The following is a 24,673-nucleotide window of genomic DNA, read 5'->3' on the forward strand; positions in this document are numbered from 1 at the left end:
CCCTACCTGCCTCTTCATTGTCCGATCTCTGATTCACTGCTCCGTGCCCGAGATCCAGGCAGGAGCAGTGGAGCGCCGATAACACTGATCAATGGCATAGCAGTGATCAGTGTCTGCAATCAATGTATTGCATGTTATAGTCCCCTATGGGGGCTATAACATTGCAAAAAAAAAAAAAGTGTAAAAAAATTATTTAATAAATCTGATTTAACCCCTTCCCTAATATAAGTTTGAATCACCCCCCTTTTCCCATAAAAAAAATAAAAAACTATGTAAATAATAATAAATATAAAAACACATGTGGTATCGCCGCTTGTGTAAATGTCCGAGCTATAATAATATATTGTTAATTAAAACGCACAGTCAACGGTGTACACTAAAAAAAAAAAATCCAAATTAGCATTTTTTTTCCCCACTTTTTATGCCTTAAAAAATTTATAAAAAGCAATCAAAAAGTCCGATCAAAACAAGAATGGTACAAACTTCAGATCATGGCACAAAAAATGGTCCCTCATACATCCCCATATGCGGAAAAATACAAGTTATAAGAAGATGACATTTTTAAACGTATTAATTTTCCTGCATGTAGTTATGATTTTTTCCAGAAGTAAAACAAAATCAAACCTATATAAGTAGGGGATCATTTTAAACGTATGGACCTACAGAATGAAGAGAAGGGGTAATTTTTACTGAAAAATTTACTGCATAGAAATGGAAACCCCCAAAATTTACAAAATGGCTTTTAAAAAAAAACATATTTTGTCCCACAAATATTTTTTTACGGTTTCGCCGTAGATTTTTGGGTAAAATGACTGATGTCATAACAAAGTAGAATTGGTGGTGCAAAAAACAAGCCATCGTATGGACCTGTAGGTGCAAAATTGAAAGGGTTATGATTTTTAAAAGGTAGAGAGGAAAAAACGAAAGTGCAAAAACGGAAAAACGCTGAGTCCTTAAAGGGGTACTCCGCCCCTGGCATCTTATCCCCTATCCAAAGGATAGGGGATAAGATGTTAGATCGCCGCGGTCCCGCTGCTGGGGACCCCGGGGATCGCTGCTGTGGCACCCCGCCATCAATACTGCACAGAGCGAGTTCGCTCTGTGTGTAATGACGGGCGATACAGGGGCCGGAGCAGCGTGACGTCACGACTCCGCCCCTCATGACATCACGGCCCGTCCCCTTAATGCAAGTCTATGGCAGGGAGCGTGACGACGGCCGCGCCCCCTCCCATAGACTTGTATTGACAGGGGCGGGCCGTGACGTCATGAGGGGCGGAGCCGTGACGTAACGATGCTAAGGCCCCTGTATTGCCCGTCATTACGTGCAGAGCGATCTCGCTCTGCGCAGTAATGATAGCGGGGTGCTGCAGCAGCGATCTACGGGGTCCCCAGCAGCGGGACCCCGGCGATCTGACATCTTATCCCCTACCCTTTGGATGGGGGATAAGATGTCTAGGGGCGGAGTACCCCTTTAAGGGGTTAAAGGCAAGAATGTTTTTATATATGACTTACTGCTGCGAGCTGAGGGTCCATAAGAGTTTCCCACACAATCTTCCCAGAATCCAACTGAACTGAACAGTCTTCTCCAGCATAACCAGGAGAACAAAAGCAAACACCGAGGGTCTACATAAAAAACAAACAAAAAAGTACACAAGGTGTTAATGCAGAAAATCACCTGTTTTAGAACATATACCAGCAAAGGTTTTAATATCCTGTCTATATAATGGGCCATAAACGTCTGATGGTCACTTTAAAAAGGTATTCCGGAGGTAATTTTTTTAATGATTAAAAAGGGGTTTTACAAGACTCCAGCTGTTGCAAAACTACAATTCCCAGCTTGCCCGGACAGCCTTTGGCTGTACGGGCATGCTGGGAGTTGTAGTTTTGCAGCACTTAGAGGCACCCTGGTTGGGAAACACTGCTATATGGACTAATGCACAGAATAGGCCATCAATCACAGATCGGTGGGGTCTCGACACCTGGCACCTCATATGCAAGGTCATTTGTAGAGATGAGCGAACTTACAGTAAATTCGATTTGTCACGAACTTCTCGGCTCGGCAGTTGATGACTATTCCTGCATAAATAAGTTCAGCTTTCAGGTGCTCCGGTGGGCTGGAAAAGGTGGATACAGTCCTAGTAGACTCTTTCCTAGGACTGTATCCACCTTTTCCAGCCCACCGGAGCACCGGAAAGCTGAACTAATTTACGCAGGATAAGTCATCAACTGCCGAGCCGAGAAGTTCGTGATGAATCGAATTTACTGTAAGTTCGCTCATCTCTAGTCATTTCACCAGGATTGGGCTTTGTAGTGGTCAAGTTGTTGGACCACCATCCAAAAGTTAAACGGATTTGTAAATGACTTCTATTAAACAATCTTAATCCTTCCAGTATTTATCAGCTGCTGTTATGATCCACAGGAAGTTCTTTTCTTTTTGAATTTCCTTTCTGCCTGACCACAGTGCTCTCTTCTGACACCTCTGTCCATTTTAGGAACTGTCCAGGGTAGGAGCAAATCCCCACAGCAAACCTCTCCTACTCTGAACATTTCCTAAAATGGACAGAGGTGTCAGCAGAGAGCACTGTGGTCAGGCCGAAAGGAAATTCAAAAAGAAAAGAACTTACTGTGGATCAAAACAGCAACTGATTAGTACTGGAAGTATTAAGATTTTTTAATAGAAGTAATTTACAAATATATAAAAACCTATAGCTTATGCCTCTAGGACCTCACCAATGGTGCATAATGGTGTGGGCAAAGATAGATGTAACAGCGTTTATTCAAAAATTGCTTTTAATTCAGATATAAAATATAATATATATATATATAAATAAAATAGTAGCAAAAAATCAAAATAGTAGCAAAATATCACATTACACTGGCATTTATCTAATGAAGATCTCACTGGGCCCTAGTGAGGTATCAAAGAATGTGTGAATTAATATTTAAATAAGTCCATGAATCTGCAGATAAAAAAATATAAAAATAAAAATACCAATATAAAAATAAGTCCGTAAGAAACGTATGGATATTGTAACATAAAGTCAATGAAGAAATTAATAAAAAGGTTGATGAATGAATGATACGGAGTATCTCTCACCACTGCTTCTGGCTTGGTCTGTTGTAGTGGATGGATCGCAGCCTCATGATCCTCATGTGCCCCAATGAGTGGAAGGGGGGCACAGATTGATAGATCTCCCTTAGCAGCCCCGTTGGCAAGGGGGCGCAGATGTTGCGTATTGTGGGCTCCGATGGCAGGGGAGCAAGTGTCAGTTGCAGCGCTCGGGACCTCGTTCGCTTACCGGCTTAGCCCTGCCATTGGAGCCCACGATACGCAACATCTGCGCCCCCTTGCCAACGGGGCTGCTAAGGGAGATCTATCAATCTGTGCCCCCCTTCCACTCATTGGGGCACATGAGGATCATGAGGCTGCGACCCATCCACTACAACAGACCAAGCCAGAAGCAGTGGTGAGAGATACTCCGTATCATTCATTCATCAACCTTTTTATTAATTTCTTCATTGACTTTATGTTACAATATCCATACGTTTCTTACGGACTTATTTTTATATTGGTATTTTTATTTTTATATTTTTTTATCTGCAGATTCATGGACTTATTTAAATATTAATTCACACATTCTTTGATACCTCACTAGGGCCCAGTGAGATCTTCATTAGATAAATGCCAGTATAATGTGATATTTTGCTACTATTTTATTTATATATATATTACATTTTATATCTGAATTAAAAGCAATTTTTGAATAAACGCTGTTACATCTATCTTTGTCCACACCATTATGCACCATTGGTGAGGTCCTAGAGGCATAAGCTATAGGTTTTTATTAATTTACATTATTGTTGCCGGTGGGGTCCGGCTTTAGCTTTAATTGCCTCGGTCCTTCTGTTGTGAGCTGCACCTTATTTTTTAGTTTTTAATTTACAAATATGTTTAACTTTCTGGCGCCAGTTGATTTAAGTGGGCACTGTCACCAAACTTTTTTTTTTTGATATGTTGTAGTACTTATGTACTACAACATATCTCTAATATAAATCTATTATTTTTTTTTCCATTAAAATAGTTTATTTTAATGTTGAAAACCGGCCACTAGGGGTCTCCCTCCTAGTGGCCGGCTGCAGGCTGGCGTGACGTCACGCATGAATTAGGACCGATGCGGCTGCTGCTCTGCACTCGGGTATGGCTGGGGGGGAGCAGGGTTCGGGGTAGCGCTGCGCCAACTATTGATTTCAATGGGGGGGGGGGAGCGTGGTAGCGCTGCGCCAACTATTGATTTCAACGGGGAGGTGGGGGGAGCGCTGCGCAAACTATTGATTTCAATGGGGGGTGGGGGGGAGCGTGGTAGCGCTGCGCCAACTATTGATTTCAATGGGGGGGGGGGAGCATGGTAGCGCTGCGCAAACTATTGATTTCAATGGGGGGGTGGGGGGAGCGTGGTAGCGCTGCGCCAACTATTGATTTCAATGGGGGTGGGGGGAGCGTGGTAGCGCTGCGCCAACTATTGATTTCAATGGGGGGGGAGCATGGTAGCGCTGCGCCAACTATTGATTTCAACAGGGGGTGGGGGGGAGCGCTGCCCTAACTATTGATTTCAATGGAGGGAGCGGGGGAGCGCTGCACCAACTACTGATTTCAACAAGGGAGGGGCGGGGTTCGGGGTAGCGCCGCTGCCCATACAAAACTATTGATTTCAACAGGGGGGGGAGCGGGGTTCGGGGTAACACAGGGTGCCTCCAGTTGTTTCACCACTACAACTCCCAGCATGCCCTGACAGCCAGTAGATGTACTATTCTCAGATGAGGCTGTTTGTTTTAACACTTACCCTAGCATGGGGTTCCTCACCTGGTTGCATACACCCTTCTCTTCTTCCACAGAGCAGTTTCGCGGACAGACATCGCGCAGACAGTATGGACCAGACAGAGGACTTCTGCAGACACAACTCTGCCCTCGGCACACTCTGTTGGTTCCGCATGGTGGGTGACATACATGTACTGTATACGTGGCATTAAAACCACTAGGTTCAGTGTTGTTTGCTTCATAATACACAACAAGGACCCCTGGTAAAATATGGAATATTTATATATGAAAAAGGACCTTACAGAGACCTGTGATGAGAAAACAAATACAATACAGTCCCAGCAACAGCAATAAATTATCGTGGCCTGTAGTGTCTTTCGGCCTTGAGTCCAGAAATTAAAGGGGTACTCCACTGCCCCAGCGTTCAGAACATTTTGTGTTCGGAACACCCCCCCTCAATGCAAGTCTATGGGAGACTTGCATTGAGGGGGTGTGGCGTGACATCATGACCCCCGCAGCCCGCAAAATGTTTTTAACGCTGGGGCAGTGGAGTACCCCTTTAAGTACAACACTGCATCTCAATAAAATCTATGGAATATCCATTGATACTTGAGGACACACTCAGTCCTCCAGAGTAAGTGCGGCTTTTTACATTGGCCTAGAATGTAAGCCATAGAAAATAAAGGGGGCTCTGAAAGGCAAACCCTCCACTTTAGTTAAAGGGGTACTCTGGTGGAAAACTTTTTTTTTAAATTGTTATTATTATTTTTTTTTTAAGGTCTTTATAAGTCAACTGATGCCAGAAAGTTAAAACAGATTTGTTAATTACTTCTATTAAAAAAAATCTTTATCCTTCCTGTACTTTATAGCAGCTGTATATGCTACAGAAGAAATTCTTTTCTTTTTGAATTTCTTTTTTTGTCTTCTCCACAGCGCTCTCTGCTGACACCTCTGTCCGTGTCAGGAACTGTCCAGAGCAGCATAGGTTTGCTATGGGGATTTTCTCCTGCTCTGGACAGTTCCTGATACGGGCATCAGGTGTCAGCAGAGAGCACTGTGGACAAGACAAAAAAGAAATTCAAAAAGGAAAAGAATTTCCGCTGTAGCATACAGCTGCTAAAAAGTACTGGAAGGGTAAAGATTTTTTAATAGAAGACATTTACAAATCTGTTTAACTTTCTGGCACCAGTTCATAAAAAAATATATATATATTTAAATGTATTATTTATAAATTTAAATATAAATTTAAAATGTAATATTACTTAACAGGGCAGCAAACCTCTCCTTTTAGACCCAAGGACAGTTACCTGTAGTCGCCTCTACCGTAAGTGGCGTTTCCCCACGACCTCGTCCACAAAACGCACCCAACAAGCTGCGATCTGACTGCAGGAGACCTGTGTTTAGGAAAGCTGGAATCCCATCAAAGACGTACACGTAACTTTGCTAAAGACGAGAAGAATGTGTCAGATAATAACATAAAGAATGCAACAAAGATATACAACAAAGACGTAGAAATGCGAGGCCAAAAGGGGAAACGGCAGCGCTCACCGTGCATGGGATATTGAAGTCAGGCTGCAGGCTGAGGCTGAGCCGGGGGCAATTGGCATCTGACTGGCAGGGCTCCGTATGAGAAGACACACTCAGCATCCACAGACAGTAAGAGCCTCCAGGGGAGCCGAGGGCAGAGGAGGAGACGCGGGAAAGCAGCTGGCGACCTTGGCACTCCAGGTAACATGTTCCGCCATGCCTAGGAAAATATTATACATGCAATCAGGTAACACAATATTATGGGCCTTTACCAAGCAGCGACCGCCTTTATAGGGGTATTCCGGTTAAAAAATGTTTAACTGGAATAAAAAAAATTTTTATCAACTGGTGCCAGAAAGTTAAACAGATTTGTAAATTACGTCTATTAAAAAATCTTAATCCTTCCAGTACTTATTAGCTGCTGAATACTACAGAGGAAATTATTTTCTTTATGGAACACAGCGCTCTCTGCTGACATCACGAGCACAGCGCTCTCTGCTGACACCTCTGTCCATTTTAGGTACTGTTCTGAGCAGCATATGCTTGCTATGTGGATTTTCTCCTACTCTGGACAGTTCTTAAAATGGACAGAGATGTCAGCAGAGAGCACTGTGGTCATGATGTCAGCAGAGAGTTGTGTGTTCCAAAAAGAAAAAGCTAATAAGTACTGGAAGGATTAAGATTTTTTTATTTTTTATTATTATTATTATTCAAAAAAGAAATATTATTGTAATGTAAAACAGGGTAGGAAAACCACATGGAATAAATCCAGCACATCAGAACATACATTTGCGAATAATGGCTGCTCAGAAACTATCAATACAAGAACTGAAAGCATGACATCTATTGCAGAATGAAAGAGAATCGCTTTAAACCGTCATGAGAGGCCAATGAACGTAATGAGCAGGGCACTAGGTATCAGAAAAACTGCACTGGAAAACTATCGGGCGGGGATAGAGGTAAGGTGGGGGGGGGGGGGAGGGAGAAAATATGGAGGTGGAAGGTATGGTGAGGGGGGGGAGAAGAAGGTAAGAGAGGAAAAAGGGAGGGGGAGAGAGAAAGAGGGAAGAAGGAGGGGAGGAGAGGGAGAGAGAGCAGGGGAAGGTAGGGCAGAACCATCACCTGATCGCCGGTCGCCAGCTACCTCCACCTCGGTCTCCGTCAGATTCCTGCTCCTCGCCTCAATAATCAACGTGTCCAGGGAAGAGATCACCTATATATAGAGGGGCTAAGGGGGCTATCCCTCCCTATATAGCGGGGTTTCCATAAAGGCCAGCCAGGGTGGATTAAGATTTTTTTTAATATAAGTAATTTACAAATCTGTTTAACTTTCTGGTACCAGTTGAAAAAAGTATTTCACCGGAGTACCCCTTTAAAGGAGTACTGTGGTGCAGGACAACTTATTCCCTATTCAAAGGACAGGGAATAAGTGTCTGATCGCGGGTGGTATAACCGCTGGGACCCCCGTGATCTCCTGCCCAACGTCCAGCTCTCCTCATGCACGAACGCTGTATCTCTGCATGGAGGGAGCGTGACGTGCACCACTTTGTGAGGGGGTCGTCACAGCTCCATTCCTGGGGAGATCCGGGGGTGTCGTGCAGGAGATCCAGGATAAGGGATAAACTGTCCTGGACCACAGTCCTCCTTTATTAAATCGTGCGCAAGGTCATCCAGGGTCTTAGCTTATTTGTGAAGAATTCTATGGAGAACAACAACAAGACTATCTACCTTGGATCCCCATAATACCCCGGTGCACATTTGTCACAGTGATCGCCTTGTGTGTTGTCCGTGCAGTAGCATATGCCCGTTTCTCGGTTGCAGTAGCCCAATTCAGGCGTCCCATGTTTGTTGCAGGCACATTCTTGGCACCCTGGCTTCTGGGTCGCACTTCCGAAGCTGCCGGGCTTGCACTCCTGGCACTGAGCACCTTGGGTCCAATCTGTAAAACAGAAAGAATACTCAGAAACTCAATAAAAAAAAAAAATGCTTTCCCTATAACAGTGGTCTCCAACCTGCAGACCTCCAGATGTTGCAAAACTACAACTCCCAGCATGCCCGGACAGCCAACGGCTGTCCGGGCATGCTGGGAGTTGTAGTTTTGCAACATCTGGAGGTCCGCAGGTTGGAGACCACTGTCCTATAACACTCAATGTGCCCATTGGCTGCCTCTCCTACCTTGACAGGAATCACATATGCCCGGCCCATGAGTGCAGGTGCTGTGGAAATTGCAGCCACAATCCACGCTACACTCCACTCCGCTTTCTATTACACTGGTCTGGTTGGATGTCCAGCCAAGGTCACACAGGCAGGAGTAAGATGGCGGCCCACTACACGTGCCATGGGAGCATTCATTGTAACAACTGAAAGAAGGCAGAAGAGTATAACTAAAAGTTACCCAGCAAAAAGAAGCGGCACACGGGATTACACACGGCTGTACTCACGTCTGGTTACAGTGAGTGACTCCATCTCCTGTAAATCCACGGTCACAGTGGCACTCATAGGAGTCCGGCGTGTTCCTGCAGGTCGCATGTTTGTGACAAGTAGCCATGCCCAGTCTACACTCGTCAACATCCGGGCAGGAATCATAGGACCATTCAGCTGGTTCGGCTACAAGCCCGGCAGAGGACAACGCACGGGAGCAGGAGGAGGTGCCACGGACACCCGAATAATCCCCAGAGAAGCACCTTAAGAGAGGAACATGTCAAGTGAGGTTAAACGGTTAAACCTGCAGATGTATCCATTGCCGTAGGTTAGTGGATGAAAGTTTATTTTTATTTTTTTAAATCAACTGGTGCCAGAAAGTTAAAGGAGTAGTCCAGTGGTGGACAACTTATCCCCTATCCTAAGGATAGGGGATAAGTTTGAGATCGCTGGGGGGGTCCGACCGCTGGGGCCCCCTGCGATCTCCTGTACGGAGCCCCGACAGCCCGTGGGAAGGGGGCGTGTCGACCTCCGCACGAAGCGGCGGCCGACACGCCCCTTCAATACAACTCTATGGCAGAGCCGAAGCGCTGCCTTCGGCAATCTCCGGCTCTGCCATAGAGATGTATTGAGGGGGCGTGTCGGCCGCGGCTTCGTGCGGGGGTCGACACCCGCTATCTCGGCGGAGAGCCTGGCCCCCGTACAGAGAGATCGCAGGGGGCCCCAGCGGTCGGACCTTAGGATAGGGGATACGTTTTTCACCACTGGACTACCCCTTTAAACCGGTTATTTAAATTTCTTGCATTTAAAAATCTTAATCCTTCCAGTACTTATCAGCTGCTGAATGCTCCACAGGAAGTTCTTTTCTTTTTGAATTTCCTTTCTGTCTGACCACAGTGCTCTCTGCTGACCCCTCTGTCCATTTTGGGAACTGTCAAGTGCAGGAGAAAATCCCCATAGCAAACCTCTCCTGCTCTGGACAGTTCCTGAAATGGACAGAGGTGTCAGCAGAGAGCACTGTGGTCAGACAGAAAGGAAATTCAAAAAGAAAAGAACTTCCTGTGGAGCATTCAGCAGCTGATAAGTACTGGAAGGATTAAGATTTTTCAACGAAAGAAATTTAAATAACTTTTTTAACTTTCTGGCACCAGTTGATTTAAAAAAGAAACTAAAATTTTAATCCACTAAGCACTGGAAGGATTAAGACTTTTATACAGAAGTAATTTACAAATCTGTTTAACTTTCTGGAACCATTTGATAAAAAAATGTTTTTTCCAGTGGAGTGCCCCTTTAAGCATGATAGGATTTATCTAAAAAGTAGACATCGAAGGCTAATTCTACAAGTCAGTATATGACATATAAAAATATTGAGGAATTAAAACACACAACAGAAATCCCTGCTACTGAAGACTTCTTTTTATGGAAGCGTGCACAGACATACAGGCAGCGATGGGGGGGGATGGGGGGACAGACTAAATTGATGGAGCGTTCTCCACTACTGATCATGAAGTGATCGCAGATACTAGTGACATGTAAAAACCCTGGTAAGAGCACTAGGAACGGACTCACCTTCCCACTGTTGGGTTGTCAACATTCCCACACCAGCCGCACTCGAAATTCTGCAAACACTCCCGACAGGTGTTAAACCTGGAACAGTCCATGCACTGGGGCACTGAGTGAACACTGGAGAGATCAATGGGAAAGAATAACAGTGAGATCGGCAGCCTGGGAAAAATGAATACACAACATAATGGATGATTGTGAGGGTATCTACAAACCAAGATATTTAAAGATGTACTCCGGTGGAATAAAAAAAAGTTTTCAAATCAACTCGTCCCAGAAAGTTATACAAATTTGTAAATGACTTCTATATAAAAATCTTAATCCTTCCAGTACTTATCAGCTGCTGTATGCTGCACAGGAAGTTGTGTAGTTCTTTAAAGTCTGACAACAGTGCTCTCTGCTGCCACCTCTGTCCATCTCAGGAATTTTCCCCAGCTGGACAGCTCCTGACATGGACAGAGGTGGCAGCAGAGAGCAACGTCAAACTGGAAAGAATTACACAACTTCCTCTGTAGTATATAGCAGCTGATAAGTACTGGAAGTATTAAGATTTTTATATAGAAGTAATTTACAAATCTGCATAAACTTTCTGGCACCAGTTGATTTGAAAAAATTTTTTTTTCCCACCGGAGTATCCCTTTACCTTAAAAAGGGAAAGGGGTTATCCAGGAATAGAAAAAAGGAGATTTTTCTTTTACTCACCGTAAAATCTCTTTCTTGTAGCCTTCATTGGGGACACCTATACTGATTGGTATATGCTCTTGCCACTAGGAGGCGCTGACACTCGGAAAAAAAAGTCGGCTCCTCCCTGGCAGGATACACCCGCCCACTGGAATCCCGGGTAAACAACCGAAGAACCGAAAAAAATAGTCCGGAAAAAAGATGAAGAAATGGGTGGGTGCGGTGTCCCCCAAATAAAGGCTACGAGAAAGAGATTTTACGGTGAGTACAAAAAAAAAAAAAATCTCCGTTTCTCGGTCGCTCTTCATTGGGGGACACCTATACTGATGGGACATACCATAGCAGTCCCCTAGGGTGGGAAAAACCAACAGCAAAAGGGGAATCAGTCCAGAGACCAAACCAACACGACCGTAAGGCCTGTGGACGAGATCCTGGAGACAACAGAGGCCTAACAGAGCTCCCAAAAGAACCCCCGTCCATGGAGATGGACTAGGGCGCCAAAGAAGAGACCGATCTATGTATACTCCAAGCCTACGGTCCATATAGAGAGATAAGAAAAGGTCGACAGGAAGCCAGATGGGCCGGAACCATCCCGGGAGGAGGTAGGAAATCAACTCCAAGAAACAGAGAACCAGACAGAGGGCTAGCGCAGCTGGGAAACAAAAAATGGAAAAGGGCACAACAAGAGAACCCCATACAGAGTAAACCGAGTCAAGAGAACATGGCGGAAAAAATGCCAAGGAGAGCAGCGTACACCTGGGCAGAAGGTGAGTACAGGAGGTGGAGACCAGAAAACCACTAGAAAAAAGAAAGAAAGATGGAGACTGGCTCTGGAGAGGCCTGGGGCATAAAAGCGATGACCAGAACAGCTGCAGACCAAAAATCCCTGTCCCAGGGGCCCACCGCGAGCACCTGAGTAGCCTAATACAGATGACCGAAACGCCCACCGCCTCGGAAGTAATTGAACCCCGAAGGAGGAAACGGAAGGAATAAGGAAGGCCAAAAAGGGAGAGGAATGCCCTGAAATGGAGCATCCCGGAGCAACAAGGTAACTGGAGGCATCTGGGTCACCTGGAAGACGTAATAAATGTAATAAATAGACGTAATAAACTTCCACAAGGAGCAGCCGACATGGGAAATGAAGGTTCCCAAGTCGCCTGGAAGATGTACACCTGTAAAGTAAACCCAACATCTGCGAAACGCTCCGGGTGACAAACTTCTACGTTTAGACAAGAAGAAGTGCGGTACAGAAAGACCGCCCCACAATGGAATCGCGGAGAAGTCTGGGCAGGAGAGCTAACCTACCCAAGACAACAACCATCAATCACTAAGGCCCAAAGAACCAGAAGGGCCAGCCTAGAAAAGAAGACATGCCACAGCATACTAGGATAGTGTCCAAGACAAGGAGGCTTACCAGACATGGACCCCAGCGGTCTGAGTGGACCGAAGCAACAGCCCGTCAGGGAAGGGGAGGAGATAAAAAACCTTCCAGGGAGATTGCATCGAGGGAGGGGGAGAGCAATGGCAGGACCCAAACAGACTGTGCTAGACCGGCTGTCACCGAGCCATATATGATCACATAAACTCCTCCAACAGAGGAGAATGCCAAGGCTACATGAGCAGCAGTAGATAACCAAGAAACAGGAAGAGAGCCAGGCTGCAAAAGTGCGCAGCTCAGCTGATTGCTCTCAGCAAAAACGTAATCCCCAGGAACCCTGCAACAACATATCGAGGAATGAAGGAGCTAATCTGTGTCCCCGGAGAGATTGGAAATCTGGACACTGGTGCTGGGCAAAGATACAGAGACGTAACTACGAATGGAAGTAAGAAGTACACGCCCCACAGCAACCAAAGCATTGAGAGGAACACCACAATGTGGTGAAACCCTGGACCAGAAGGGCGTCAACGGAGCCATCCTGGTAATTTTCTAATGCAACAGAGCCGGCGTCTGAACCCCCCCGCACAGGAACCCAGGACAGATACCTGGAGGTATTGGGGGGGGGGGGGGGGTTGAACAGTCTGTGTCGCCCCATCATGCCCCATGCCTGAACAGAAGTGCTCAACTGTTGGAAACCTGTGGAAACAAGATCACAGGAAGGCCCGAGGCCCACCCCACCAAAAAAATAAATAAAATAAAAGGAATGGTGGGCTCTACACATGCAGTGTGGCCTCACACATGTAGGGACACAGACATGGTTACCGCACGATAGTAGTGGGGTACCAAGACTCCAGACGCAAAAGAAAACGCAGACATCCAAAAGTCTGGCAGCATGGAAGATAGGCTCAGCACCCAACGGTGTGTCACAACCATGCCCCTAGTAGACCAACGTTACACCCTTAGAAAGGGGAACAGAGAGTGCTTCTGTTTCTGTTAAAGTCCATGGAATCTGCAGGAAACGCGCACACCCCCCATCTCCTAATAGTGCCCCACACCAAGAATGCCGTCGCAGATGCAAGAGACGAAGGATGCGTGTGGGTAAGGAAACATTCAGACACAGTCTGACAGGCAGGTATAAAAGATCCAATGAAACCACTGAGAGACTCTCTGTGGAATTCGCCTGGAAAAAGAGTCACCGGACTGTAGCCGCGGGAGCAGCAAGAATGGGGAAGGTGGCCTGGCAGAGTAGAAAACCATGCAGACACAGTCGGCTATCTGGCATTGGGACCATGGCCACACCGGGTGCCACAGTCAGAACCACACACAGAAAGTGGATTACCAGCCTTCAGCCGATAGAGCAGCAGGCATGTAGAGAGGGACCTGGTAAAGGAAGGAACCCTGCGAACCAGTATATGGTGTATTGTATAGGGCCCAATGGAGCAACATGGGGAGACTCACTCAGAACTGCACCTTGGCAGTGGGTTACCTGAACTTCCGTCCACGGTGTGGGAAGCGTATGGTAGTGGACTCAACGTAGTAGTAGTAGGAAGTATTAGTAGTAGACCATGCAGACAACTGGCCGGCTGACACAGAAAGTGGGGTATTGGAGCATGACCTAACAGGCGACCTGGCGGTGTAAGAGACCCAGCAGATGAAAGTCTGGCTGACTGGCATCAGTCCCGAGTATCTGCAGGGACCCTCATCCAGAGTCCTTACACAGCAGTAAGGTACAGGAAACCCGACCATGCCCACGGCAACCCAGAGATGGGAGACAGACAGCAATAGAGACTGTGCAGACAACAGTCTGGCTGAACATGTACACTTCCAGGTGCTGGATAAAAGGGGACAGCCAGAAAGACGATCAATGTGCCCCACTGCCGCATGTGGGAGGGGAGGGAGGCCTAGGAGCCATGGATAGTATCCCCGCCACCGTGGAAGATGGGGGAGGTTGAGGAGCCGTGGAATGCATTCCCGTTACCCCGTCCAGGGTCTATAGGACATGCTTGGACACGTCTTTGTACACCTCACACAGCAGTGGGGTACCGGAACTCCAGCCGCAGATACATCAGTTGAGTGATGAGTGACAGGCGGCGGAGGAGACCAAGCAGACCACTGTCTGGCTTACTGGTATGGGTCCATAGTATACAACAGATCACTCAGTCTGACACCTGCACTAGTAGTGGGGTACCGGAGTGCCAGCCACGGACATGGCAGCTGAGAGATGAGTGACAGATGAGACTACTGTCAGACACATCAACATTAGGAGCCATGGAACTTGTAGAAAGATGCAGCCACCCCCTCCATCACGGGGAACGGGGTGCCGGCCACGCGATCTGTGGCCATTACAGTAACAGGGCTGGAGGACTGGCTGAAGGAAGCGGCCGGTTCCTCCCCATCAGGGAAGGGCCCGGCCGCATGGGACCGGAGCAGTAAGCCCGCTGCCTGCAGCTGTAGGTCTCCGGTCAGCCTATAAGTAACGCAGCCAGGACACTGCGCCTGGTTGCAGCATGATAGTAGTAAGTGGGCTGGTGAGCCCGCACTGAGGAAGCGGTTAGCTGCATGGGGCCAGAGACCCGCTGCCTGCAGCTGTAGGTCTCCGGTGAGCCTAATAAAGAACGCGCCTGGCCGCACAAAAAAGGTAGTAAGCGGGCTGGTTATGCCCCCCACTGGGGAAGGGGACGGCCGCGTGGGACCGGAGACCCGGGGGCAGCGGGTAGCATAGGGTCTCCAGCCGATAGTGAGGAAAACGCGGCTAGGGTAGTGTGCCTGGCCGCAATACCTGTGGGACCTGAAGAGGGAGGGGGGCAGGTCCACTGGATGACAGGGGAGCAGCTCCTCTAGGATGACACCGGAGGCCATGAGGGGTCCGGCCCAGCACAGCCACGTGTAATGGCAGCTGAGGAGCTGGGCACAACAGAGAAAGGGGACACCGGATGAGCAAGAGAGAGAGGGGGAGGGGGAAGGAGGATTGAAATACATACTCACCCACGGGCTCCGTCTTCTCATACTCACCCTGAAATCTTCAGCCAGCTAAAGGCCGCGCTGCGTCACGCCAAGCTGCCATAGCGAGGCGGGCAGGGGCAAGTCGGGGAACCGGACCCAGGGTACTACCGCCAGGCGCTGGCCATTGTCCATAAGGGGTTGACGGCCCATACTCTTATGTTCCATGCCCCTTTGTCGCATGTTGGAGATCAGGTAGCGCCATGCTCCTGTCGCCCAACCTAGAAAAATAACAAAGGAAAAAGAACCTAACTAAACGTACTTAACTGAGCTGTAGAACCACACCCAAGCTGGAAAAAGAAAGGGAGCGTTTAAAAAAAAAAAAAGAAAATAGCTATATTTTTCTATTCCTGGATAACCCCTTTAATCTTCTGAAAGAACAAATGCCTTGCTCTAATAACGATAAAGATTAGGCGACCCCCATTCTCCCAGTAGATGAAACCCCCACCAACCATATTTATGACCTATCCTGTAGATACATCATGAATATCTGAGGTAGGAAAACCCCTTTAAACTAAAGTGATCGCATAAATCTAAATCACTGCTACTGTAACACGTCTGACACTTACCTGTCGTACCAGTCTCTACAATCCCCATATGGATACTTAGCAAGGTACGCAGCAAAATAGAAGCAACTCCCAGTGGACTGGCACCACGCACAGTGACTGGAGTTAGAGAGGCATTCAGAACAGGTCCTACGCCTGGAAGAAAAGTATAAAAACATACTATTTAATACCCCTACAAATACTACAAAGCTTAACTGTGACCTGCTGCAACCAAACACAGTAAGAAGGTGAACAATGTGACGCATGTCCTACATTTAAAGGGGTACGCCACTGCCCCAGCCTGTGGAACATTTTCTTCCACACGCTGGGTGCGAGCTGCGGGGGTCGACACGACCCCCGCAGCCCGCACCCAGCGTTCGGAACAAAATATTCTGAACGCTGGGGCAGTGGAGTACCGCTTTAACCATCTATGGGTGCAGGGAATTGTAAGTGTTGCACACTTTGAAGAAAAATTGACAGCTAGTTCACCTGCACAAAGCCCAATATACTGGTTTATAGTGTAGGTGAACATTTTTTAGTTCTGCCAGTTTACATGTTTGTACAGTCTGTAGCTACTGCTCTCCAGTACTCAATGGAGGCAGGGAGCTGGCTCACTGAGCTCCCCTGCCTCCTCCATATTCACTGCACGGCCTGCCCCCCAAATTCATTTACTAGCCTGACTGTGCGGGTGAGCGCTCTGCTCAGAGAGAAGAGCAATCACCCCCACTGGCAGGTTAGTAAATTAATTAGCATATTTATGAGCCCCACATGTGTCCTCAGGTTGTTTTTGGTATTGCAGCTCAGGTCCATTAAAGTGAATGCAGCCAAGTTGTAGTACCACACACAACATGAGGACAAGCGTGGCGCTGTTTAGAAAAAAAAAAATGATGTTTTTCCAATTACTGGAAGCTGAAAACAGCCAAACTTAACTCCCACAGAAGTTGACAACAGTTGCGTGAACAGTTAACGACGCAAAATACACTATTTCTGTAATTCCTGTAACCTCCGGCATTTGTAAACAGGCTGTAAGAGGTCATAGGGTACTCGATCCTAAATTAGGTGCAGGTCCCAGAGTTGGGACCCACATCAATGAGACATCTATGGCATTTAAAAGGGTACGCCACTGGCCAGCCGTTCGGAAGTAAATGTTCCGAACGCTGTTTTCGCGCTGCAGGCCCCTGGTGACATCACGGCCACGCCTCTCAATGCAAGTCTAGGGGAGGAGGCGTGACGGCAGCGGAGTACCCCTTTAAATCCTGTGGATATGCCATAAATGTCAAAATTGAAATAGCCCTTTAAGTAGTTAAGTACAGTAAGTTTTGACGGCCTTCTGCCCAATTTTCATATAGGACTGAATAATGCAATCCAGACATAATTCCTATTACTTTTGGCAGTAGTTTTAGTATCACGCCGTGCAGTGGTTTTTGTTGTAACGTTCTCGGATCACCTAAACTATTAAAACGGTTTTCCAGGAAAACACTATTGATTTTTTGTACCTGAGAAGGTATACACGGTCAATTTGTCCAACAGTGCCATTGTTTGTCTTATTTTTTGCTAAATATTTTAAAACATGTATTAAAAATGATAGCTTTTATTTTACACAGCTTATGTAGTTCTATAAATATGGCTCTCAGCAATGTCAGGTGATACTTTCTATTGCAGTACATTGCAGTATTACTTACTGATGACAGGCACGGGGACAGTCCTTTGCTGATCGTATAGCGCCGTTCAGGCGCCCCCGCCGGCTGCATTGGGAATCACCCTTCTTATTGCTGTGTACCTGCCACTCGCAGTACTGATCCTACAAGCACATAATCCACTGACATAAACAAATGCATCCAGTGATCTGCCCTATAACAAAGTGGTGTCAGGCCGGGCTATACCCTTACCTCACTACAGGCTTCACAGTCCCGGTAATCATCGCACATCTGACAATTCCCCGGTGACAGGATTAAAGGAGTATCATAGCAGAATTTGGTCCATTCACTTGAGAGTCGGAGGTGACAGGTCCGAGTCTTGGAGCACCAGCCGCAGCTCTGATCTGCCAGGCAGGCCAAACAGGAGGCGTAAGAGCATTCTTCAGATCGATGGGGCTCCAGGAATAGGAAGGAGATCTCCTGTATGGTGGAAGGAGAAAAGTACGCCTATTAGAGACTGAACTGAAGCATAGCCTATTATATTACACTCAGAATTCTCTGGAACACACAAGGGCAGTCAATTAAAGTTGATGGCTGATAAAAGTGGTACTCCGCCTCTAGACATCTCATCGCGGGGGGTCCCGCCCCTGGGGACCCTCGCTACCTTGGTTGCAGCACCCCAGACATCTGGTGCACGGAGCGAGCGCCGTATGACGGGCGATGCAGGGCAGAGGCTTGTGACATCACAGCTACGCCTCCTCAATGCAAGTCTATGGGAGGAGGCGTGACAGCCATCAGGCCCCCTCCCATAGATTTGCATTGAGGGGGTGTGGCTGTGACGTCACGATCCTCCAGCGCTGCACCCAACGCTCTAAACTAATGCCTTGTGCAGCAGGGAGATCACAGGGGTCCCCATCGGCGGGACCACTGTGATCAGACATCATATACCCTATCCTTTGGATAGGGGTTAAGATGTCTAGTGGCGGAGTACCCCTTGAATATAAACAGTGTCCATGACTTACGCTGCCACCAAGTACTCCAGTGCGATCCCACGTCAGGCTCAGCTCGCTCGTGTGTCCAATGCCCGTATTGTTGAGAAAACCTTCAATCTGCACGGCGTAGCGACTTCCTCGATCTGCTTTAGGGAACAACAGCTCCCCGCTATTCCGCTGCAAAGACCGCCTCTCCTTATCCTGGTGGACGAACCAGCGCCCCACCTCCTCCTGCCAAAAGCAAAGCAGAGAAAGTGTGAGACACAACTATCTAAGAGCGATTCTCAATGCATAAGAAGAAACCTTAGTTTTAATAAAAATTATCTTATTAAAATTGTTCACACCACGTGTTTCTGGGTGGATTCGGACCATTTGCAATAAAAGCGAGCTGACTAGCTAGACCAGTGTTTCCCAACCATGGTGCCTCCAGCTGTTGCAAAACTAAAACTTCCAGCATTCCCGGACAGCCAAGGGCATGCTGGGAGTTTTAGTTTTGCAACAGCTGGAGGAACCCTGGTTGGGAAACACTGGTCTAGACATACACACGAAAGAGACAAGATGTTGGACACACATTTGATTAAAACATCAGCAGAAACAGTAATTCAAGGACATGTACCACTTTTGCAACTAGTTTCATTAGTTAACAAAAATAAATAATAATAATCGAACTGTACAAAGAATTTTGCACAATAATATCCAATCATTTTATGCATACAGCTCCTATGTAGACCTATACCTCTGGGACGCAAGAGACTACAAACCTTATTATGCATACGTCAACATGGAAGATGTATACATAAAGAAGCAAGATTTTTGCTATTCATTTATAACTACAAAGTAGATTTTTTTATGCTTACCGCAAAATCTCTTTCTCGGAGGATTCATTGGGGGACACAGAGACCGTGGGTATATCTTGGTGCCCCTAGGAGACTGACACTAGGCAAAACTAAAAGAAAGTCCCCCCCCTGTGACCAGGAAAGGTCGAGTCTTCCCCCTGCAGAACGGATCCACCGCAAATTGGTCGCCTTGGAAGCTGGAAAACCCTTACGGCGACCCTCCGGAAGAACAAAGAAGGAGCCTCACAGATGAAGTGACCCAAAGGTAAGTCCAAACAGCCCGAACCACAGACAGAACTGGGCAAAAAGAATGGAGAACGATATCCTCATTCAAGTGGAAAGAAGGGACCACCTTAGGTAAAAAGGTGGGGGATGGACAAAAAAAAACGACCTTGTCCTGGTGCAGAACCAGATAGGGGGAACGCCAGGAAAGAGCCGCCAACTCCGAAACCCTCCGGATGGAAGTGACCGCAATGAGGAAGGCCATCTTCCAAGAAAGGATGCCATGAGGAACAAATGGAGCACCTTGCAAGGCACCAAGTACAAGGTTCAAATCCCACGGTGGAGTGGGGGGGATCTGTACGGCAGAGGCGCATGGGCTACACCCTGCAGAAAAGTGTGAATGGGAGAATCGGACGCCAGGAGTCGCTGGAAGAGAATAGCAAAAGCAGACACCTGACCCTTAAGAGAACTGGGGGCCAAGCATCGCTCCAGGCCGGACTGTAAAAAAGAAAGATGACGCAGCAGAAAAAAAGACAACTGGTGAGAATGATTAAGATTCGCACCATCCAAAATACGCCCGCCAAGTAAGGTGATCAACCTTCGCAGAGGAAGGCTTACGAGCACTGATCATTGTGTGGATAACCTGGGGAAAAAAACCCTGGCCCTTAGAACCGCCGCGCCTTTAAATGCAGCGACAGTAAATTGCGGTGGCAAAGGGGACCATGAGATAGCAGGTCGGGACGAACTGGGAGACGCGGTGGTACGTTGGCTACGAGGCGAATGACGTTGGCGTACCACGCGCGTCTGGGCCAGTCCGGAGCCAGGAGAATGGTGGAGACTCCCTCCGCTTTGAGCTTTCTCACGACCCTGGGAAGAAGGCAAAGAGGAGGGAAGAGTTAGGGGAGGACGAAGGGCGCCCAGGGGATCAGTAGCGCATCCACAGCCAGAGGATTTCGGGACTTTGTGACGAAGTGAGAAACTTGCCTTTTGTGGCGCAACGCAAAGAGATCCACATACGGGGTCCGCAGTAGTTGCAGATTTCCACAAACACCTCCAGATAAAGAGACCACTCACCTGGGTCAGCCAAGGAGCAACTGAGGAAGTCCACTTTCCAATTTTTCACCCCCAGAATGTGAATCGCCAAGATGGAGGAAACTCGGCGTTCCGCCCAGAGGAGAATCCTGGAGACTTCGGCCATTGCCGAGGGACTGCGGGTGCCGCCCTGGCAATTGACATAAGCCACAGCCGTGGCATTGTCCGACTGGACACGAACAGGATGGTCCTGGAGAAGCTGCTCCCAATGCAGAAGGCAAAGAAAGATCATCCGGGTTCCAGTATGTTGATTGAGAGAAGAGCTTCCTGAGAGGAACAATGAACCTGGACCATCCAATTCCGTAAAACTACTCCCCAACCAATGAGACTCGCATCCGTAGTGATGACTTCCCAATGCTGAGGTGGAAAGGACCATGCCTGCCGAAGAAGCGGAGACTGGAGCCACCACAGGAGAGACTGGCGAACCCTGTGGGAGGGGGGGGGGGGGGAATCCTGCAATCGAGGGAAAGCAGGGACTTGTCCCACCAGGATAGAAGGGCCAGCTGAAGAGGGCGACAATGAAACTGGGGGTCTAAACGGACAGCTTCTATAGCCACAACCATCCCGCCCAGGATTTCCATGCAAAAGCGAATGGAAACTGGAACAGGACGACGGAGAAGACAATCTCCCACTGACCGAGAGCAGCGCTTGTCCAGCGGGAGGCGAATCCGGGCGGACGCCGTATGAATCGGAGTCCCAAAAAAAAAAAAACAGACTGGGAGAGAGAGACAGATTGACTTTTCCCAGTTGATCACCCAGCCGAAACGGGACAAGGTGTGCATTGTGAGATGGAGACTCTCCCGATTCTGGGCCAGGGATGGAGCCTTGATCAGGAGATTGTCCAGGTAAGGGATCACTGGCACACCCCGGGCACGAAGGATGGCAATCACCGCCGCTATGACCTTGGTGAAGACCCTTTGGGCCGTGGCCAGGTGAAGGGAAGAGCCACAAACTGGAAATGGCCCTCTGAGACGGCGAAGCAAAGTAACCGCTTATGAGCCTGAAAAATTGGGATGTAAAGATAAGCATCCCGGATATCTACGGAAGAAAGATACTCCCCCTGATCCATGGACGCCACTACAGAACAGAGAGACTCCATGCGGAAATGTTGCAGGAGCAAGTGGCGGTTCAGAAGCTTCATATCCAGGATAGGGCGGACAGAACCCCCCTTCTTGGGGACGACAAAGATTTGAGTAGAATCCCGAAAAACATTCCTCGGGAGGAACCGGGATGATCACTCTCGGAGCGAGAAGGGTCTGTAGAGCGACCCAAAAGGCCGCCGCAAAAAAGGAAGAACGAGGAGGCAGGGATCGATAAAAAAAAAAATCTATCCCGGGGAAAAGAAGCAAACTCGATCCAGTAGCAGTCGGAAACCACGTCTCAGACCCAGGAATCCTGTATCTGAGCTAACCAAACGTCCCGGAACAGAGACAGACTACCTTCCACCCTAGAAGAATTCCCGGGTGGGGGCGTCCCTTCAGGCAGAGGGAGGCTTACGGTTACCTGACTTGGCTGCAAAGCAGCCGGATCGGCCATCAGACTTCCAGGAAGGGGGCGCCTTGAAGGAAGGAGCCTTCCGATCCTGCAAGGCGCCGGCTTGACTGAACGACCCAAGGCAAAGGACCGAAAGGAAGTAGACTTTTGTCAGGAATCGGTATGGCGAGATCCATTCTGCGGCAGCAGGGAGCTCTTACCTCCAGTGGCCTCGTAGATAATCTCATCCAGGCGTTTTCCGAAGAGTAGAGTACCGGAGAAAGGTAGTTCCGTGAGAGACTTCTTCGAAGCAACATCGGCATCCCAAGCTTTCAGCCACATAGAGCGATGAATCGCCACCAGGTTACCTGTAGCAAAGGCGGTACACCGGGCGGACTCCAGGGAAGCAGAGCACAAGTAGTCTCCAGCATTGGAGAGTTGAAGTGCAAGATCCGTCAAATCGTCAGGAGGGGCAGCAGACATAATGCCCTTGTGGAGCTGGGAAGCCCAAACAGATGAAGCTATGGATACCCAAGCAGAAGCGAAGGCAGGAAGCAAGGATGAACCTGCGGCTTCAAAGGCAAACTTGGCCACATTCTCAATCCTCTTGTCCGCCGGATCCTTAAAGGAGGCCGCATCCACCAATGGTAGAGTAGTGAATTTCGACAGTCGGGAAACCGGAAGATCCACAGCAGGTGGCATTGTCCATTTCGCAATTGAGTCTTGGGAACACAGAAACTGCGCCTGAATCTTCTTAGTCCCTTGGAAGCGTTTGTCCGAATTCTTCCATGCCGCTTCCAGTAAGGTGTCAAATTCAGCATGAGAACTGAATACCTTAGGAGAGCGATGGGACCGGCGGAAGGAAACTTCTGGAGCTGGGTCCGAAGTTCCAGGGTTCTCTAGGCGAAAGTTGTCCCTGATGGCTGACACCAAGCTGTCCACCATGTCAGACACGCTGGTTCAGTCCTCTGGATCAGAGGCAGAACCAGACGCCTCGTCCTCCAGCTCCCCAGGAGATTGTGAGTGGCTGGAGGTAGCCCTAGACGAAGGCAAGGCGGACAAGGGACTGAGAGCCCGAGACGTAGGCTGGCGACCAGGGAAGCAGCCCCTAGAACGATGGCGCTGCCGGGGGCCGAGGAGGAGGAGCGAGACCCATAGGGGGAGGGCCCGTCCCGAGCTCAGAACTCCGGCAAAGAGCTAGAGGACAACACCTTAGGTCGCTCGTGAGAGTGCTTAAAAGGAGGATCATGTGAAACTGAGCGAGCCTCCCAGGAGGGTGAGCGCAAGGAAGACCGTTCTAAGGCAGTAACCGCGTCAGGTCGGAAATCGACAGAGAGGAAGGAGACCCATTCTGGAGGGGAAGCAGAACCTGCACGTTCCGGAGGAACATCCTGGGCGGAAGGCACAGGAAGGCTGGGGCGTACGGTAGTCTTGCAGCCCAAACCAGAGTAATAAGTGACTAGGGCTGCAGTCACCTGTCTGGAGGGGGGGGGGGGGGGGTCGGGTCTGGGGTCGGACATAGGTGAAAAGAAAAGACGGCCTGAATTAATCACACCTTCCTGCCAGCAGACACCATACGGCCAGGGAACTGCTGTGCTGCAGGACCGGCAGGAGGGACGTCGCTGTACTGCGGATACCGTTTGAATGGCCGAGTGGGGAGAAGTGGAGCCTGGCCAGACCCCAACTGTTCTGGCAGGATAGCACGGGCCCCATAAGACCCCTGTTAAGTTATGACGTCCCAGAGGGGAAATAGGAAGGGGGGGGGTGATACTCACCCTGTTACCCGGAATACTCACCTAGAGACGTCTTCAGCCAGCCAGGTGTCGCCTGCATCATGCCGGGCTGAAACAGCGAAACGAGCAGGTATGAGAGGGGGGACCCGGACAAAGGGTAAAGCCCCAGGTGCTGGCCGGTGGCGAGAAGGGGTTAACAGTGCATACTCTATGCCTGTGCCCCTTCAGCGCATATGGGGGAACAGGTAGCGCCATGCTCCTGAATCCCCACCTGAAAAAAGTAAACAAAGGGGAGAGAGAAAAGCTACATACACGTCCCTAACTAGAAAATAAAAAAGTAAAAGACCAGGTCTGAAGAGCCCCAGACCTGTGTCTGCCTCCTACTGACACTAAGCTAAAACTGATTAGCTCAGAGTCAGTAGGCAGGTATATCCTGCCAGGAGGGGCCGACTTTCTTTTAGTATTGCCTAGTATCAGCCTCCTAGTGTCAGCCTCCTAGTGTCAGCCTCCTAGTGTCAGCAAGATATACCCACGGTCTCTGTGTCCCCAATGGAGCTGACCGAGAAAGTACCCTTTACATGGAAAGAAACTTTTAACCCCCTCTGTTGTAGCCTAATGAGATTCTCCCACCAGTTTAGGTCCTCCTGTGCCCTTATGACTGACTCATTCCATGAAACAGACTTCAGTTTGACCCATTACAGGCAATATACCAACTTCTGGTTTTCCAAGCAGAAAATCCATATCGATACACCATAGA

The 24,673-nt window shown here is 48.4% G+C and overlaps 1 protein-coding gene and 2 long non-coding RNA genes across 3 annotated transcripts in view; 2 read left to right on the top strand and 1 right to left on the bottom strand.

Moving 5' to 3' along the window:
- Positions 1–6,221, top strand: part of LOC130294224 (uncharacterized) — a 144,483-nt gene extending 138,262 nt beyond the window's left edge. The window contains exons 3-4 of the long non-coding RNA XR_008848435.1: positions 4,894–4,992; positions 6,086–6,221. This is a non-coding gene — a long non-coding RNA (uncharacterized LOC130294224). The remainder of the gene's footprint in view (positions 1–4,893; positions 4,993–6,085) is intronic.
- MEGF8 (multiple EGF like domains 8) overlaps positions 1–24,673 on the bottom strand; it is an 83,668-nt gene that overhangs the window by 29,339 nt on the left and 29,656 nt on the right. Inside the window, exons 16-27 of the mRNA XM_056543801.1 lie at positions 18,591–18,791; positions 17,821–18,048; positions 17,614–17,732; positions 15,956–16,087; positions 10,334–10,447; positions 8,785–9,027; positions 8,519–8,703; positions 8,072–8,282; positions 6,365–6,563; positions 6,124–6,259; positions 4,862–5,076; positions 1,513–1,623 (exon numbers count right to left, since the gene is read on the bottom strand). Coding sequence (XP_056399776.1) covers positions 1,513–1,623; positions 4,862–5,076; positions 6,124–6,259; positions 6,365–6,563; positions 8,072–8,282; positions 8,519–8,703; positions 8,785–9,027; positions 10,334–10,447; positions 15,956–16,087; positions 17,614–17,732; positions 17,821–18,048; positions 18,591–18,791 — 2,094 coding nt within the window. The remainder of the gene's footprint in view (positions 1–1,512; positions 1,624–4,861; positions 5,077–6,123; positions 6,260–6,364; positions 6,564–8,071; positions 8,283–8,518; positions 8,704–8,784; positions 9,028–10,333; positions 10,448–15,955; positions 16,088–17,613; positions 17,733–17,820; positions 18,049–18,590; positions 18,792–24,673) is intronic.
- The window catches only part of LOC130294226 (uncharacterized), a 59,454-nt gene continuing 41,200 nt past the window's right edge, over positions 6,420–24,673 (top strand). The window contains exon 1 of the long non-coding RNA XR_008848438.1: positions 6,420–6,544. This is a non-coding gene — a long non-coding RNA (uncharacterized LOC130294226). The remainder of the gene's footprint in view (positions 6,545–24,673) is intronic.

This window comes from Hyla sarda, chromosome 10 (assembly GCF_029499605.1).
Source record: "Hyla sarda isolate aHylSar1 chromosome 10, aHylSar1.hap1, whole genome shotgun sequence".
In the NCBI taxonomy this organism is placed as follows: Eukaryota; Metazoa; Chordata; class Amphibia; order Anura; family Hylidae; genus Hyla; species Hyla sarda.